Consider the following 19,808-nt stretch of genomic DNA (forward strand, 5'->3'; position numbering starts at 1 on the left):
AAGGTTTAAACTGTGAATCAGGATGATTGCATGCATTAATGGGTCTTAGAATACTTTGTGACGCAGCCAGTGTTTACATTTCTGAAGTACGAGAGAAGTGCCATGGCGGGAAATCGTACAGGGATAGAGTGACTGTACTGTGTTGTCATGCAGAAGGAAGTGAGAAACTTTCTCCCCTCATAATAGAACAGTTTGATTAGCCACGATGTTTTAAGGGCATCGGGTACTTTCTGTGCAAGTACAGGGCATCAAAAATGCATACAGTACAGTAATCCAATGAATAAAGCACTTGCACATGGGAGCCAGCACAGATTTCTCCTCATCTTCAAATCTCGCTTTCTTTTTTCTTTCTTTCATTACAAGAGGTTATGTTTGTCAATGAGTTATCCAAGTGCATGTTTTGAATACTCTAAATACACCTTCCTGGATGCATTTTGGAATTAGATTTTTTTCCATGGCATTTGAAAGGTTTAATCTGTGAATCAAGGTTAACTGCATACAGTAACGGGCCTTAGAAAATTTTGTAAGGCGGCAAGGGCTGGCACTTCTGAATTACGAACTGGCGGTTAATTCGAAATCATGTAATTCAAAATCCAATTTTTGAGTCCCAATGACTTCGAATTAACTAGGTTTTACTGTATTCAAATTCATTGCCACCAGTTGGAAGATTATGCACAGGTCCATAGCCCGAAAGAAAATTAGCTGGGGGAATGAAACTAATATTGTTTGTCCAAGTAGGCCAGACAGTACCTGAATAAGCATCTCCCGTCCCATCCAATGCATTCTGAGTTCCTTCAGGTGCATCTTCCGTGCCTACTGCTTCCACATCACTTTCATTATCCTCACTACAAATTTTGAACTCACTATCACTGCATTTATCAACACACTGATCCAATTCATTAAGAATATAATCTTCATTCAACTCTCTATATGCAGCCATGTTGCTACAATGTGTTTACATTCAGTCAGCTGTCAGTTTTTCCTAAGATAACCTATAAAAAAAGGTGGTATTTTAGCAAGCTATGCATGTCATTTGTATCTAGGAAGAAAAGAGATTCATTGGTGCCAAGAAGTTATATGTTTGGCCCACAGATGGCAGGAGAAGACAGTTGGAAACTAAAGTATGCTCTACCACGCAAACCGCGGAAGACAACATACGAGTCCGGTACACTTTACTACGCAATCCGCGGGAAAGAGTTAGTTAATAAGTTAAGCTCATCTGCCATTTTCACATAATTTATGATGAACAGAATCATTAGGTAATGTTACACTAGGTCCAGTACAGAATTCGGAGTATTTCTTAGCAATGTAGGTCGAATCCAACATGAGATTTCACAGGGCTAACCTGCATAAAACTAAAACCTCAATCTGAGAAGACTGGAAAGAGGACTGTATTGTCCTATTACCGTATTTACTCGCGTATTACACCCCTTTTTTCCCCACTTTTACAGCCAAAAATAGTAAAGGGGGGTCCAATATGCGATAATCTCAAAATTTTGTGCAGTGAACACACGACTTCTAGGCTATAAAGAGCTATAAATTGTACGTGTAAACATTCTATATTATTATTTAACAAACTTAGAATGTATTTAAGTTACACTGGCTATTTTCGTCAGAAGGCAGTATTTCTAAACGTAAAAAGACAATAAAGCGTGAACACGAGGACTTTTAGACCTAGGGTACATACAAAAGTCCGTTTCAGTTACTCATACAACGTCATTCGTTACATCTCATTAATTCCTCTGGTGAAGCTGATGTCAGGAAGGGCATATGGCCGTAAAAACTTGCTACGAAGATTCGTCTCACTTCATACTCGACCCCGTAGAAAAAAGGGATAAGGATGTTATCATAATTGGTATTATTGGTATTATTGGTATTATTGGTGTTATTGGTATTATAAATTTACTCATTCGGAACAATTTTTTCAGATTTCCTATGGGAATCAACATCTATATCATCTGATGGCCAAGCAGGCATCAATTTTTGATAATGAGACAAAGTCTCTCATAGTGCATTGGCACTGCCAGTGGCTACAATTAGCCTCCGCAGTGGCCTCCACGGTATGCACTAGCCAGCGTCTTGGTAGGTGTGCTAGGTACCAACTAATGAGCCCAGCCTAGCACATGGGGGCGAAACGCTGCCAACCAGGAATGAGTTAGCTGGAAAATTTATAATGTCTAATAACGGACCATTTATATTGGTATTACGAAATATTAAACGGCCACTTTGTTAATGTTCTCGCCTGGTGTATAAACAGCAACAACCGTGAATATTTCTCAACTAAAGTAAACTCGTTTCCTCATCCCGAGGTAGTACAGCTCATTTTAGACACACCCCCAGTGGAGGAGGGTTACATGTACTGCCTTTACTGCATATCAACCTTCCTGCCATTCGTAAATGTCTGGCAGTAAGGTACCGGGAATCAAAGTCAGACTCCCGAAAACAGCAATTTTTTTTTTTTTTTTTTTTTGCTAGGGCTTTACGTCGCACCGACACAGATAGGTCTTATGGCGACGATGGGATAGGAAAGGCCTAGGAGTTGGAAGGAAGCGGCCGTGGCCTTAATTAAGGTACAGCTCCAGCATTTGCCTGGTGTGAAAATGGGAAACCACGGAAAACCATCTTCAGGGCTGCCGATAGTGGGATTCGAACCTACTATCTCCCGGATGCAAGCTCACAGCCGCGCGCCTCTACGCGCACGGCCAACTCGCCCGGTAGAACAGCAACTAATTGTGCTAACCATTACACTGGCGGATTATTATTAATTACCAAACACAGACATATAGCATTACTGATGCATGCTTGCAATGCGCGGGTCGGACACGAAACTAGGCCTATTCACCTACAGTATTTGTGCGACGTCATCAGAGCTGCAGTAGACCTATGCTACGGAGGCGGACATTTCTTAACTACGAAACACCGATGTAGGTACCGCATAGATTTGACGCGTTTTTATTGCGTAGGTCGTATGGACGAAACTATTCACAAATTTGTGTGATGTCATCAGAGCTGCAATAAGACTTGTACCCGTTTTGAAGCGGAATCATTGTTCTTCTCTGACGAATTACGTTGGGGGATCATATATGCAAGATTTATTTTTTTCATTTTCTTCGTCTCGAAAAGCCAGGGGGGGTCTAGTACGCGAGGGGGTCTAATACACAAGTAAATACGGTAAGTGTCCTCAGATTGTTGAGAGAGTATGGGTCTCTAGCTATTTTCCTCTGAAGACTTTAATCATCACATCTGCTGTGTGTGCTGCCTTGTAGTGAAGACTGTTATTTTAAGGGTCAAAACAATGAGATTATCACTCCCTCATAAAATTAATCATAGCTAAAAAAGGAGAAGTTCCCATCCCTCAAGAATAAGGATATCAGCTAAAGGTAAAGGAAGGACATTAAAGGAAGGAAACTGAAAATAACACTATCAGGGTCAGGAGAACAAGGAAGGACAGTTAGGATAGATAAAAGAGAGGGAAGTGGAAGCAAAACCAGACATCCATGTGGTCACTAAACCATCAAACAAGTTGTAAACCCTTTGTAGAGTGTATGCTGTATCAACATCCACAGCATAGTCAATATCAGGAATATGATAATCCAGACAGTAAAGGCCAATTGCAGAACCAGTATTTAGACAAGGTCTACAATTAAATAACGCTTAAATATGGTGGTGCATTGCGAAGACATTATTTATCAATTAGACACTGCCCATCTGATGGACATGATCATTAAGGCGTTGAGCCTTAATGCTCTGACACTGTGGTTAGTTTGCTCGAGTCCCAGTGGTCGAAAAAAAATGTCACCATCAGTATGTTGGCCAGCAGGGTAGGAGAGGTGGTGGTACACAATTTCTAATCACTAGATTGCGTGCCTTTGCCTGGATTCAATTCCAAACCTTTCCGCAGCGTTCACATGGAGTGCAGAATATGATGATGTTGACAATGATTCGTCCCTCGGAAGGGGTCATAAAGCTCTGAGTAGACCACTTGCTGTTAAGCTACAGGAGTAGGCTACGTGCCAACACGGGTTTCATCCTCTCCCTTCCTCATTATAATCATCATTTCACATCCAGATGTGCAGGTCGCCCATAGGCGACAAACAGAAAGACCTGCACCAGGTGATCAAACATGTCCATGGACACTGCCGGCAGAAAAAGCCATAAGATAAATAAATAACAGACACTGTCTAAAGATGATGTTTAAGAGGCAATGTTTATACACTGTTGCGAATACTATTTAACATCAAATTTTAGGTAGGCCTACTATGAAACATGTAAAATGCATTACGTTGAGAAGATTCTGGAGAGAAAGATTAGTCTGATGGTCTCTCATAGGACGTCTGCTGCAAGTTTGGAGCAAAGTTCAAAATCAGCATAGAGGTACAATTTAAAATGTTATTTTGCTTTTCAAGAGGAAATATAAAGGACTTGTTGAGTGATGTGGGAACATTTTCTTGAGCACGATTCAAGGGGCAGGCCATTGTACTTGTCAACCCCACAATAATTCTTAGCGACCAGAGCACTTTTAAGTAAACTGTACCATGAATAGTGATACCATGAATGTCATTGTGGCGACTGTGTGAAGTAAAGTAGACAGGTATTGTGACCACCATCAATGTACTGAAGAGTAATGATGAGCTACCTACGATCAATACTGGTTTCTCCATCCTTTCTAAGCAAACAATCTTCGTTTTATAGATTTAATATAATTACAGGATGGGAGATCTAGAATAAAATAAACACGTGCACAGGGGAAGGTACACGCTTCTCCGCCTGTCTGCACACCACCCTGACTCGATCCTGAAGATGCGCTAGGGAAGGGAATGAGGGGAGGAACCATTCAGCTTGCTAACATGACTGCTCCACATTCAACATGCGGTTTTCACACTAAAGGCCCGTCAACACTCCCCTCCCCACCGTGGCCTTGAGTTACTGTGCTACATCTTCCAACCAGTGCTAGCTCTCCTGAATGTGCTTAGACTGCACTACCTCATAACATTTTATCAATTACGCTCTGGAACATCATTATTTTATTCTTTCTGGAGATCATTTCCCTGGAATAACAGGTCCAATTGAATACATTCATACTGTATCAGAATAACTCATTTCGGTCAGAGGGCAGTCGTATACAGTGACCGGAAGAAACTGTATTATATTTGATCTTCTTCTTCATCCATTCCCTTTTCCAGATTCTCTCTGGGTAGGGTAGTGTACCAAGCCCTCCAATCTTTCCACCATTCCTCTTCTAGTACTTTATTGCTATGGACTCCTATTTGCAATAGTCCACAACGGAGCTCCTCCACCTCATTCTAGGCCGTTCCCTAGGCCCCTGTATCCATGAATGTTCTCTTTGGTATTCTCTCTCCTGGCATTCTCATCATGTGTCCAAACCATTTTAGCTTTGCTATATCAATCTCTTCTTGAAGTTTACATACTCCCATGCTTCTCGTTATTTCCTCATTTTGTATTCTATCTCGTCTTGTCTTTCCCTGTATGCTCCTCAAGAACCTCATTTCGGCTGCTTGTATCTTACTTTGGTTCTGCTTAGTCAATGTCCAGGATCCTGAACCATAGGTTTATTATAAGACGAGTATAAAACCTTCTTGCACTTCATTGGCACATCTTTGTTCCATACAATGTCTCTCACACACTGGTAGAAACTTGCAGACTGCTGTACACTTAAATTAATTTCTCCATCCAAATTTCCATCTTGTGACATCACGCTGTCCAAATATTAAAAAATTTTCACTACTTTAAGAGGTTCATTTCCTATTTTGATCACTCTCCTGGATTGTCTGTTACCTCTCGTCATGATCAAAGTCTTGCTTTTTGCAGTACTAATCGTCATTCCAAAATTTCTTACCTCCTCATTCCATAAATCAACTTGTGTCTGTACTTCCTCTTCATTATCTCCCCAAACTACAATGTCATCAGCAAAGAGCATAGACCTTACTTGCTCGCCCATCATCTTCTCCTTGATGTTATGGAGAATTCTATCCATAATGATAATGAAGAATAAGAGAGACAATACACTTACCTGTCTTAAGCCTGTCTCAACTCTGAACCATTCAGTTTGACCAACTTTGGTTCTAACACAGCTTTCGCAATTTTGATACAATGCTATTACCATCTGCATTGTTTCATTTCCAATCTGTGCCTCTGACAATGTTTTCCATACTAAATTCGTTGGAACACTGTCATATGCCTTTTCAATATCTAGGAACATTGTTATCATGTCCTTTCTATATTTCCAAAACCTTTCCATCATTTGAGGCAATGTAAATATTGGGTCAAATGTGGACTTGCCTCTTCTGAATCCATACTGGTGTTCTGCCAATTTTCCCTCTACTCTGTCTCTTATTCGTTTATCCAAGATTCTTTCAAGGATCTCAACTGTATGAGGTATCAGTGTCACTCCTCTGTAATTTTCACATTGTTTCCTGTCTCCTTTCTTGAAAATTGGTATAATGACCCCTTTAGTCCACTCTTTTGGGACATTCTTTACTCTCCATACCACTCTGAAGAGTCTATACAACCAATGTAGACCAACTGCTTCTGCTGCTATTATCATTTCTATGCTCACTTCGTCAATTCCAGCTGCCTTGCCTCATTTCATTCCTTTAATGTCCCACTCAATCTACCTATCTGGATCTATTGCCAAGTAAACACACACAACAGCCACACAACAATAAGGGTTTTTTTTAATTTTTAGCAGATTATCATCGCACTAACTAGAATAGGTTTTTGGCAATGATAAGATAGGAAAAGGCAAGGAATGAGACGGAAACTGTCAAGGTCTTAATTAAGGCAGATTTCCACTATTTGCCTGGTGTAAAAATAGGGAAACCACAGAAAACCATCCTTAGGGCTGCCAACGATGGAATTTGAACCCATCATCTATAGACCTATACTAGCCAACTCCTTCGGTTCCAGCATAGTTTTTATTCCTTTGCCACTGTTATTTACACTAGCTATAACAACAACACTAATCAAAGCTACACATCCTCGTATGGTGGTGCGTTGCTTTATCATGAAATCTCATTATTTTAGAGAAAGCTACATTCTGTGAACAATATTTACGCATGTTCAACCATCGTAAGACAGCAGACAGTTGACTAAAGGTTTGGCGCCCCTACGGATAAGTTTCTTTAGTTGTGACAGGCAAAGAGTAGTAAGGAAGATACTTCTATTTCTGTTTTTGAACCAATATTGAAACTTAAACAAAATATTGCTAAACTCCAGCTGAACACTATGGACTGACTGGGAAATTATGGCTAGTTTTAATCCTTAGACAATGTCTATCTACACAACGTCTTAAGTTCCACACAATTTTCCACTGCATAATCAATGTTCAGCCAGTGTTCCTTCAAGTTTAATATTGGTTCAAAAATGGAAATAGAAGTATCTTCCATACCACTCTCTGCCTGCCACAACCAATGAAATCACTGGTATGTACACCAAAGGCTAGTCAGCTGTCGCGTCTTACAGTTCACACAACATGGCTAAACGTATGTGGTATTTGTTTACAGAAGGATCGAAGGAGATGGCAGCAATAAGGTGGGAGCAACCTACAGTACTCTGTAACCAAGGAAGTCACTATGCAGTACAGGTCGTGCAGAGGTAAGCTTGCATTCTGGAGATTGTGGGTTCGAGCCCTACCATCAGCCGCCCTGTAGAGGGTTTTCTGTAGTTGTTTCATTTTTACACTAGGCAAAATAGTGGGGTTGTTATTAAGGCCATGGCCGCTTCCTTCCCAGTCCTTGCCTTTTCCTATTTCATCACTGCTGAAAACGGTATTAGAGTTAGTGTGATGGTAATCTGCAAATATAAAAAAATAAAACACATACACACACAATCAACTTTGTAGTGTCACTATATATGTACTTGCTTGACAGAATATAATTTAATAGAATCCCTCCTAGTTGACTAATGTATGTGACAGCTTTCCGATGATCAAGACACGTTATTCTGATATTGATGTAGTAGATGGAACCTATTATTCCTGGGAAATTATTCCAAGGAAAAGAAATGTATCAGTTGTCAAGAACCATAGTCAGGTTGACAGGTACCAGACTGTCCCTCGTGTCATGCTCAAGAAAGAAGTCTCTTATTGTCTCTTGAAAAGAGAAATAAATTCAAACTGTGCCTCCCCGCACATTTCAAACTAATTGCTGCAATCTCGCAACAGACAACCTACAGTCTAACATTTCTCACTGGAATCGTCTCAACATAGCAACACAAATTATATGTTTCATGTTTCATATTACATAAGCTCTGATTTTGATCTGCTCCTAAAATTTGAGTTTAACAGTCTCCTAAGCACTGTTTAAAAATCACTTTAACATCAACTTTTGACAGTATCTAAGTGATAAATAATGTTTTTGAAATATGGTAGCCATATTTAGGCACTTTTTAACTGTAAAGATCAACTAAATACCATTTCTGTAATAGGCTCTATTTATGCAATGAAATATAGTGCATAACTTGAACATTTAGGTAGACAGTGTCTACGGTTCAAAACTAGTCATCATTTCTGCAATCGACCCTACTTAATTTGCTTAAACTTAATGAAATTCTAGATCACTCACACTATGAATATATGGCAGTCAAAGCTACAGAATAAAAAAAAGAAATTAATAAAATAGCCTCTTCATAGAAATACTATTCACAAAAGCTTTGAAATTATGCAACTTCTGAACACCGTATTTTACAAATTGCAGAAACTCTGCTGTATTTGAATTTGAATATCAATACATTTATAAATATATTATGTTGTCAAATATTACAAATCTGCCTTATGATAGAAATTAAGGTACATATGACTTGATCTGATACTTCCTTATTACTTTCTAGTACTTGTATTAATGTTGAGAGTATTCTATTAAAGTGGTGTCTATTGTGCAGTTTTTAACAAATTGTTGTTTAAAGTATCTAGCTTCTAACCTCTTTATATGCTTCCACCTCCTCAGAAGTCATCCGAGCAATTTCAGGTACCTCAACATAGAAGTTCTTACGGAATGGCGTGTACACCACACTACTGTGATCTACTTTTGCAAGTTCCTTCTTTTGTTTGTTAGCAATACCAGCTGCAGTAGCATTCAGATCTTCCTCTTCTTCTTCAGAGGAATACTGGAAAGAACAGGACAAATCAACAAATGTCAAAAAATCTGATACTGAACAAATTTTCTTTATGGGTGAACTTTAAGGGTTCTATACATAACAACCTCTAATTATTAACTGAATGAGAAGAAAAGAGTTAGAACTGCATATAAAAAATACATAGTATACTATATATATATATATATATATATACATGCTATACCAGACAAAGACAACGTTACAGGAATAATTATAGCATTACAATACATATAATAACATATAATAACGCTAAGAACACCAATTGTGGCAAACGACGATGATGGCATCAAGAAACAGCTAAAACACAAGCACCGTGGTCCATAGATGGACCTAACGAAATAAAAAAAATAATAACAAATTATGGTTAACATTACAATACATACAATAACAAAAATTATGGTTATGATCTTCTTGTCATAATATGATGCCTTTAACTTGACTTAGGACCTCAGACAAAGAAGTAAATCTCTGATGTTTGATCATATGTTTCAGTTATCACATAAACTGCTTAATTTTATTTGGCTGAAGATTGCCACTAAGTGGCTGAAACTAGTCCCAAGACTGATGTAGTATTATTTGCTTGATATATTATATTGAAAAGGTCAATTTATTTCTTATGTAACAAGGCTATTCACACAGTATTTGGATGCGAAGCACCCTTATTCACTCTAGTCAGAAAATGCTTACGTGCATTTTTTCGAACCTCTTTACAAACCCCAATGACACGGTGACACCATAAAACCATTCAATAGTAAGCGAAGCTGTACATAAGCAAAACAGAATTTTTAATGATGATATTTCTAAACAAGAAGTGAATGCTGCAATAAAGAGAATTAGGGTAGACAATGGCCAGCAGTCTTGATCACATCACTGTATGGAACGGAATTGCCAATAAAATTATTTCACTGACTGTGTTTAGAATGCTGCAAACCAACTTTGCACTGTTGCTCTTAAAAGAGCCCGGACAGTTCTCATTCGCAAAGACAGAGACACTGATTATCCAGATAAATGGCGTCCAATAATCTGTAGAATAATTCAAAGGGTAACTGAAAGAGTGCCAGACCAAAAGTTTCTTCAATACATTTGTTTCAATCAAAACCAGAGAGGATTCCAGGTACACATCTAAACACATTTATATTATAAGTGATTTTGCGTTTGGCTAAAGTAAGCAAACATGACACCTACTTGGTGTTTTTAGATATCAGAAAATCTTTTTACAATGTGGGGCTTTTTACAATGAAGGTTCTCAATTCAACAGACATTTCCAAAAAATTGATGAATATTATGAATTTATGAGAAAATAGAATGCAAATCGAAACACAAGACCGGATAACTGAAACGATTGATTTAAATGTGGTGTACTGCAAGGTTCTCCACTGATTTTTACTCTCATTCATCAGACCAATTTTATTGTATAACACCAATGTACCATATTAGACTGTAATGCATATTATGCGTTACATTACTCCATCATATTCTATCCATTGTTCATTTAGCTCTAAATGTAAAAAAATTGTTAACCATTTGTGCATTGCATGTATTATGCACACAGTTTTATGTTATGTACCCTGCCACTTTGTAACTTCTAGATGAAGATGACGCCACTATGCGTCGAAACCAGTACTAGAAACAATAAATAACATGTTGTAAACATCTTATACGAGATACTTAGTACCAAATAGGTTGAACCTTTCCTCAATTCTAATTGTGATTCCTGCTCTGTACAATTTAGCAACAGATCAAATTATGTGTAGAATCCATAGCTGATATGGTTTGCATCTAATCAAAGGAAAATAAAAAATGAGATGACCATGAGTTTTGCAAATGACATGGTGATCATCAGTAACAGTGTGGAAGCAGCAGATCAACCGACTAAAATTGACGTACAACATTCTTAAGAAATAGGCCTCGACAGCAATGTTTCTAAATCTGTAGATGTATGCATCAAGAAAGGGAAATGAAAATGAAAATCCACAGCCTGTTTCCAGTCATTCGACAGGCTTCATTCATTCCATCCCAGACCCTGTCGAATGACTGGAAACAGGCGGTGGATTTTCATTTACATTTCCCTTTCTTGATGCATACATCTACAGATTTGTCTAGCGGCGAGGATAGGAAATGTGCCGGCTGCCGAAGCCTGTCGCACTCCTCTGGTGCAATGACAAATGACTGATAGATGAAATGTTAACGGAGAATGTTGCTGGAATGAAATATGACAGGGAAAACCGGAGTACCCAGAGAAAAACCTGTCCTGCCTCTGCTTTGTCCAGCACAAGTCTCACATGGAGTGACCGGGATTTGAACCACGGTATCCAGCGGTGAGAGGCCGCCGCTCTGCCGCCTGAACCACGGAGGCCTCAAGAAAGGGAAATATTTAGCCTAAATATAACTCAACAAGATATAAAAATACAAGCCCATGGAGGACCAATATATTATCTAGGCATAAACCACTCCAATGAACTGTTATTTGATCCTCGAACTAAACTAAAAAAAAACTACAAGACGATAGAGAAATTCTTGTTAACTCACCAATGCTGCAAACAGACCATAAATTTCAAATTCTAAACTGTTCAATCACTCCAACACTCATATATCCATTACAGTCAACTCCTATACACAAACTTCCACAACAAAGGTTTCTATCCAATGCAATAATAACAATAACCATGAAAGAGGCCCTTCAATAACTGACCGATATGCGAGATCATATGTTATAAACAGCAAGAAAATACAAAGGCCCTGGTCTGTTCTGCGCCCCTTGGGAAGCTTGACTTCAACGTATAAACATCTGTCAGGTTTCGAGTAAAGAGAACAATCCTTATATAAGGTCTAAAAATAAGATCAGCATTGATACATGCATCAACCTGGCATCACATTGAATGCCAGATGCATCGACGTATCCCTGGAGTATTGCAGGCACAGAGCATTTTGAACATATCGTGTAAGAAAGAGCTTCACGTGGTATGCTGGTACGTCCTGTTCCTGAGTGTTTCCCCCCATGATTAACGTAGAGTTGTAGAAAATGAGTTCTAACATGGAAATAAAGCATTTCCAGACACATGTCCACAACATATTTTCTTCTTTTACTGTGAGGAATGTGTCCATAAAGTTTGACCATACCTTATTGTTACAACCCTATGTAAATGGCACAAGGGACGTAACAGTGGAGAGTTATGACTGCTTGAATCAACTTGGCACTGAAGCAACTTATGTAATCATCAAAGTTGCGATCAATTTCCTGATATAAGGAAGGTTCATACCGAATTGCAAGAATGTGAATTTTTGCAGTGGAGTGAGCTGTCCCATAAGGGAAAGGGTGTCACATTATTTAAGGAATACACACCAGCTAATATGACGATGCTGGATCACCACAGGCTTTCATGTTCAGAATGGTGTGAAGCAATCAAGATGACAGCTAGTGTTGCCACGGTTTGCTCCTTACTGGGCAAGTAGCAGGAAAACACCCTCTATCAGGGAGGCCACAAAAAGCACAAAGCCTATCACCTGGGTGCTTGTCCATTCATAGATGTTTTAAAAAATAATCAACACCACAAGATTCATCGCATGATGCCCTCCACTCTCAAAGAATGAGGCCATATGCTTTACGAGGAAGTGCCTAGATTTGCGGCAAATGGATGTACCAGTTGAACCGATATCATAGACTTTAAACCACAAAGCAAGAATGGAATGGAATGATCACTGATCCAACTATACAACCTGAATCACATTGTGGTCAGCTGGAAGAGATTGCGCTAGAGAAGATTTTTTTTTTTTTAAAGAAAGAAATCATTCTATTTCAGTGTCGACTTAGTTATAACTTTTAAGTTTTTTCAGTTTGTCAAAACACAAAATGTAGCATTTAATACACTATAACACAATGTAAAATGACAACTATAAGTAGAATGACATGTTTCGTTCTACAAGAATACAGTTGGATTCTATCAAATCACTTTTAAACTATGCATATATAGTACGTACAAATTTGTTTACGATGCATTAACTTGATAATTGTGAATTGGTGACAATGAAACAAGTGAACAAGTGAAGCATTTCATTAATGTACAGTACAAGTTAGCCCTTCCGTAACTTTCTTAAAGTTTTCAGTAAGTACTTACATTAACCAGCTTCTGCCATACCAACTGCTAAACTGAGACCAGATTACATGCTTTCTGGTTTGCTTACACGCTTGTCTGTGGGAGGTGAGGTGAAAAAGTAACTTCTTTCTTCAGGGGAGACAGGGGGAGTGCTAACTGGCTGTGGTTTATTTGTCTTGACGTGTATTGGAGTGATTGCATGTAAATACTTTGGAAGTAATAAATGTGTAGTTATAAAGTAAAGAGTACTTCCTATGACTTTATTTTCAGTGAAAAACAATAACCTACATAATGGTCTTGTTTCTCGAGCTGCCGCCTAAATTCATAGAATTTCGTACATATAAGATAACCTGACCTATACTCCAGACGTATGGTGCGTCAGAATAATCTCATGTGGGATTCATTAAGAGCTAATGAAAAATAGTGTGAAATGTGGTTTTACTACCTGAATTAATTTAGTGTCATGAAGAGAGAGAAGGGGGGGGAGAGTTCAGATGTGTGTGGTTACTGAGGTTACACTGACAAGGGGAGGTCACAATGTCTGCACTACCGATTTTGTTCAAACTTTGTAGGTTGGTAGTACTACATCACAAAAACATACTGACAAAGAAACAGTGCGCAACTCTGAAAAATTTTCTAAAAAGTTATTTTGAAAATGTCGAAAAAGGTTACGAGAAATTTTGCATGCCAGGTACCATCAAGCAAGAGATTGTGGTGCAGTGTCAAGTGTTTAAGGTTCTCCACTTCAGTTATGAAGGTGGTGAGTTTGAATCACGCTTCTATCAACTAACTTTTTTTCCTTCTAACATTTCCTGATCCCCATTTTCCTCGTGTTGCGAACAAGAGCAGCAGTTAGTCAGTGTCTGACTGCATTGGTTGTGCAACGTTTGTGTGTGATGTAACCAGACGTGCCCATCATAAGTTTGCATGGAGATCTCGTATGCTGAATAATGTTTAGCATGCCAGGTACCAACAAATGAGAGACAGTGGCACGGTGTCAAGTGGTTAAGGTTCTCCACTTCAGTTATGAAGATGGCTAGTTCCAAGTCGTGCTGCCACCAGCTTTTTACCCTCCCACTTTTCCCTCTTTTTTCTTCGCCCTTTATGACTTTCGCGGTGCTCAGCCATATTATTTTTATTGCAAGCCACAACTGAATGAATTATTTAACAAAAACTGTCAGATTATTTCTTTTTGAGTGGAGGAGCACATAATAATTGGAGTCACAACACAAGTGTTATTTTTACACATTTTCTTTATGTTTTGGACCAAAAAGGCAATTGTCAAGTTTTCAAAATATATAAAATAACGCTAGCCTATCTCACATTGCTACAGGTCTTTTCTGCTCTGATGGTGGGCAGCCTACATGCTGTCAGGGGAAGTGGAGTGTGGGCAGTATGTCACTGCCAATCAGACAAAAGATCGCCCAGTGGTGGCACTGAGAACTACTCAGTCGCCCAGGGAGTTTGCCGCGCTCACTTCGCTCTACGAACTGCTGTAGTTGCCGAGTAATCTTACAGTGTGAGTGTGTGTATTACACAGAGCTTGTCTGACGAGTTTGTTTTAGGATTATTCTTGTTTGATATAGATGTTGATTCCCATAGGGAACCCGAATTTCCATCCCGAATGAGTAAATTTATACCAATATAAATGGTCCGTTATTGGACACTATAAATTTTCCAGCTAACTCATTCCTGGTTGCCAGCGTTTCGCCCCCATGTGCTAAGTTGGGCTCATCAGTCGGTACCTAGCACACCCACCAAGACGCTGGCTAGTGCATACCTAGGAATGAGTTATGCTGGAAAATTTATAATGTCCAATAACGGACCATTTATACTGGTATTATAAATTTACTCATTCGGGACGGAAATTCAGGTTCCCTATGAGAATCAACATCTATAACATCTGATGGCCAAGCAGGCATCAATTTTTGGTAATGAGACAAAGTCTCTCATAGTGCATTGGCACTGCCGGTAGCTCCAAGTAGCCTACGCAGTGGCCTCCACGGTATGCACTAGCCAGCATCTTGGTGGGTGTGCTAGGTACCAACTGATGAGCCCAACTTAGCACACGGGGGCAAAACGCTGGCAACCAGGAATGAGTTCGCTGGAAAATTTATCATGTCCAATAACGGAACATTTATATTGGTATTATTCTTGTTTTACAAGTCATTCTTGCCGCATACTTTACTGCATTTTTTTATTAGTGCGTTCGTGGTATGTGATGTGACTTTAGTTTGTTTCTATTATATTGTTTCTACTTGCATTGCTCTATGTTGTTGTATGTAGTAACTGCACTATATATCTTCCAATGGCAAAGATGAAGGAGATAGGAGCCAGCGTAGAAAAATGATCAGCAATGTTCATGAATATTTTCAAAAGGAAGCAGAAAATAATGGCCCTTTAGTGACTGTGTATAAAGTACAGCAGAGAGTATTGGAAGCTTGTCTAGTTAGTACACGAACCATTCAGCATTTAGTAAAGGAAGGTAAAGACAGTACTCAGTCATCTGGTTCCATCTCATTTCAATCACCTTGCAAACGAATCAAAAGGAACTGCATAACAAAGGCAATCAATGTATTCCATAAAGATGTAATAAGAAGAACTCTCCTCAGTTATTATGTAAAGGGTGAATACCTGAAACTGAATAAATTACATGGTGATTTAGAAAGAGATACAAAATGTTAATGGGGAGTTACTTCATTGAGGAGGATACTGAAGTCTATGGAGTTCAAGTATAAAAGAAGCAATGATGGGAGAAGATTTTTAATGGAAAGAGCCGATATAGGAACAGCCAAAGTAACGTTTTCGAAAAAAATGCATCTTCTGAGGAACAAGGATCCTTTGCCCTATATATTTTACTAGTTGATGTACCCGTGCTTCGCTACGGGATTCTCAGAAAGACTGACTTTGTGGTATTCCTAACTGAAATCAACATGGGTCATTACAAAAACGCAAGTATGAATGTAGCGATTAAAAACAATGCTATCATACAAAATACTCGATCAAATGGAAAGCCGCACGTTTTATTACTTTTAACGAACAGTACTGCGGTTAGATTGCGGTGCCAATCTAATAGTACAAAGTTCTAGAGCTGGGATGACCAGGTCGCAGATTGCCATGAACATTCATCTGTCATTATTCCGCTAAATATGCACACTGTTCATTCCAATCAGTGCCTCAGAGTAGGGATTGAATAGCCCGAATGCTATGATGATCCAGTGTGTTACGTACCAGTAGTATCAGAAAATTTATAAACCAGGGGAATGGCATGCTAAAGAAGAAAGTTATCTAACTCCCCAGCTACTTCCCATCAATATTCAGGCAGGCTGTTACACTCTGTACGACTGGGCGAGTTGACCGTGTGGTTAGCGGTGCGCAACTGTGCGCTTGCATCGGAGAGATAGTGGTTTCGAACCCCATTGTCGGCAGCGCTGAAGATGGTATTCCGTGGTTTCCCACTTTCACACCGGTCAAATGCTGGGCCTGTACCTTAATTAAGGCTTAAGGCACTCCTAACCTTTCCTATTCCATCGTCGCCATAAAACCTATCTATGTTGGTGCGACGGAAATCAAATAAAAAATACTCTGTACGCAGCAGTAATCCTATCTACCGGAGATGAGGGGCAACAGAAGACACAAAGCACATCACGACAAACAATGGTCAATGTAATGTTATTGTTGATCAATGTTATGAGCTTTCTATATTGTACGCCTACACATTTAGTTTTCTTTCGACTCTGTGATTTGCAAAATATTTTATACCGTAAACTGTAGCTTCTTATTCTCCGACTTTATATACCGATTTTCATTAAATAGTTTACCCATTTTCTCGTTACTCGGCGCTGATGTGGACTCAGTAACAAAAATCCAAATTCATGAATATCTTTGTGATCATAGCCAGTACGGTAACATTGTATAAGACATGAATAACAGGAACTTTAATACTATATAACCTTAGTTATGTAGCATTCATCGGTTACATCTCTAATAAGAAATATTTGAGAATTACATTTTAGGCCTTCCCCTAAACCACCATTTTTCTCAGCGTGAATACAATTATTGATAGCCTAGATTGTAGCAACTTATTCCCCAACTTTGCACACCCATTTTCTTTAAAATACGATCACTAATAAAAATAGCTGAGAATTCAATTTTAGGCCTTCCCCTAAACTACCATTTCACTAAGCGTGAGTAAAATGATTTATAGCCTACATTGTAGAGGCTCATCTCTCGACTTCAATACTGATTTTCATTAGACCACTAATAACATAAATAGTTGAGAATTCAATTTTAGGCCTTCCCCTAAACTACCATTTCACTCAGCGTGAGTAAAATGATTTATAGCCTAGATTGTAGAGGCTCATCCCCTGACTTCACATACCGATTTTCATTAAATTCTCTTCAACCGTTTTCTCGTGATGCGTGTACATACATACATACATACATACATACATACATACAGACAGACAGACAGACAGACAGACAGACAGACAGACAGACAGACAGACAGACAGACAGAAATTACGGAAAAGTAAAAAGTGCATTTTCTTGTTACTATGGACATGACTGATACAGAAATACCATTATTTTCAAATTCTGAGCAATGTACAGACAAAACTCTTATTTTATATATATAGATGTAGATGAAACTTACATTCATCAGAATTACGCTCCAACAAAAATCTGGCAAGATAAAAAGGGTACAGGAGGTTTAAAAGTTCCTGTGGGGAAAGGTGGACAAATTATTGTTTGTCACGTAGGTTCCAGTCACAATAGTTTTCTACAAGAATGTAAATTGGTTTTCAAGCCAAAGGTAAAATCGACTAGTGATGACTACCACACTGATATGAACGCTATGGTTTTTAAAAAGTGTTTGTTGAAGTTTTTAGACGCTCTTGACAAAAGGAATATAAAAAATGCAGTGATCGTAATGGACAATGCCAGCTACCATTCGGTACATCTAGAACAAATCCCTACAATGAACACACGAAAAGCTGATACTATATCGTGGTTATCTGCTAGGAATATTCCCCATGACAGCAATCACAACAGAGTCGAAATGTTGTCTTTTGTGAAACTAGTCAAGCCAAAGGCAAAAATGTACGCTGACAGAAGGGGTCATATCGTTGTTCGCCTGTCACCCTATCATTGTCAATGTAACTCTATAGAGCTGGTTTGGGGAAACATTAAAACTGCTGTAGGGAAAGGGAACAAAACGTTCAAACTAGCTGATTTCCAATCTTTAATGGAAGAGGAGCTGGATAAAGTAACAGAACAGGAGTGGAAGGTTTGTGTGTCAGTGCCACAGGCTGAAAAATTTCAAGAGGACGATTACAAAATGGACGTGGTATTGGACACAATCATGGATGATATCATCATAAATCTGCGAGATGACATCCACAGTGAGGAGTCGAATGACGAGGAATTTTCCAATGACAGCTCTGGTGACGATGACAAGTGTCGGAGTGCTGTGACACGGATACTTCAGCTGGAATAAGGTAAGGTAAGGTAAAGTAAGAAAATAAAAACGTAAGAAAAAGTGTAACTGTACTTTTGAACGAATTGTTTTTCAGTCTGTTGTCAATGCACTTGTTATATGCTGTTGAGAAATACGAATTTCATATTGGTCGTATTGAACTGAGATTACAATAAATTAAGTATATATTTTGGTTCCACCTATTCAATACAAGGAGGTTTATGCGAGTTACATCACATATCGTTTACAAATAAACGTTTACAAATAAACGATATGTGATGTAATTCGCATAAACATTCTTGTACTGAATGGGTGGAAACAAAATATATACTTGTCATATGCATTATTAACTCGTATCATACTACACTGAAGATATAATAAAATAATGAAAATAAATTATTACAAAATAAAATAAGTAAATAAATATTGTGCCATTTCACTGTCATAAATGAACAGTTTGGAACAAAAATGGACGCTATGCCGCAAGAAGAATAGACATGGCACGCAATTTCAATCATCGATGTCGAGAAAATAATATTTATAGCGTAAATGAGCTGAGAATTATCAAACAAGGAGGCGGTGAGAAAAATAAAGGACATAGGATTGTTATGGCATTATTATTATTATTATTATTATTATATTCTTCAAGAAAAATCAATGCAATCTACACGGAGCGACATTATAACTGCGAGAATAAGAGGATATTACAAGCAGCAGATCTGAATTTAAAATAATTTGAAGTAATGCACTGAAAGAAGCCGAAAGATATACATTATACTATTGCATTTTCATTTATTGCGTTGACTCGCATAATAAAACCAAGTAATTAAAGTGCCTTATTGAAATACATTACGCAACAGATTACGTCAAGAAATACCGAACAGGAGCAGCGGGTATTATTTTAAGATCGCTGGCAAGAAATAAGAATGCCACGGGAATTAATTGCGATATATAAAATTATAAATCAAATTATACAATTGAAGTTAGGTAGACACATTGGTAATCTGGAAGACGATAACTGAATTGAACTTAGAGAAGCAATCTTTTCAGCACATATATGAATTTTAGAAGGCTTTGAACATACTAAAATGAGAAACTGACCATGT

The 19,808-nt window shown here is 38.4% G+C and overlaps 1 protein-coding gene across 4 annotated transcripts in view; it reads right to left on the reverse strand.

The window, feature by feature from the left end:
- Positions 1-19,808, reverse strand: part of Prp5 (pre-mRNA processing factor 5) — a 268,041-nt gene that overhangs the window by 145,796 nt on the left and 102,437 nt on the right. For all 4 annotated transcript variants that reach the window (XM_067136316.2, XM_067136315.2, XM_067136314.2 and 1 more), the window contains one exon: positions 8,938-9,123. In XM_067136316.2, the coding sequence (XP_066992417.2) occupies positions 8,938-9,123 (186 nt within the window). The remainder of the gene's footprint in view (positions 1-8,937; positions 9,124-19,808) is intronic.

Source organism: Anabrus simplex, chromosome 1, assembly GCF_040414725.1.
Source record: "Anabrus simplex isolate iqAnaSimp1 chromosome 1, ASM4041472v1, whole genome shotgun sequence".
NCBI lineage: Eukaryota > Metazoa > Arthropoda > Insecta > Orthoptera > Tettigoniidae > Anabrus > Anabrus simplex.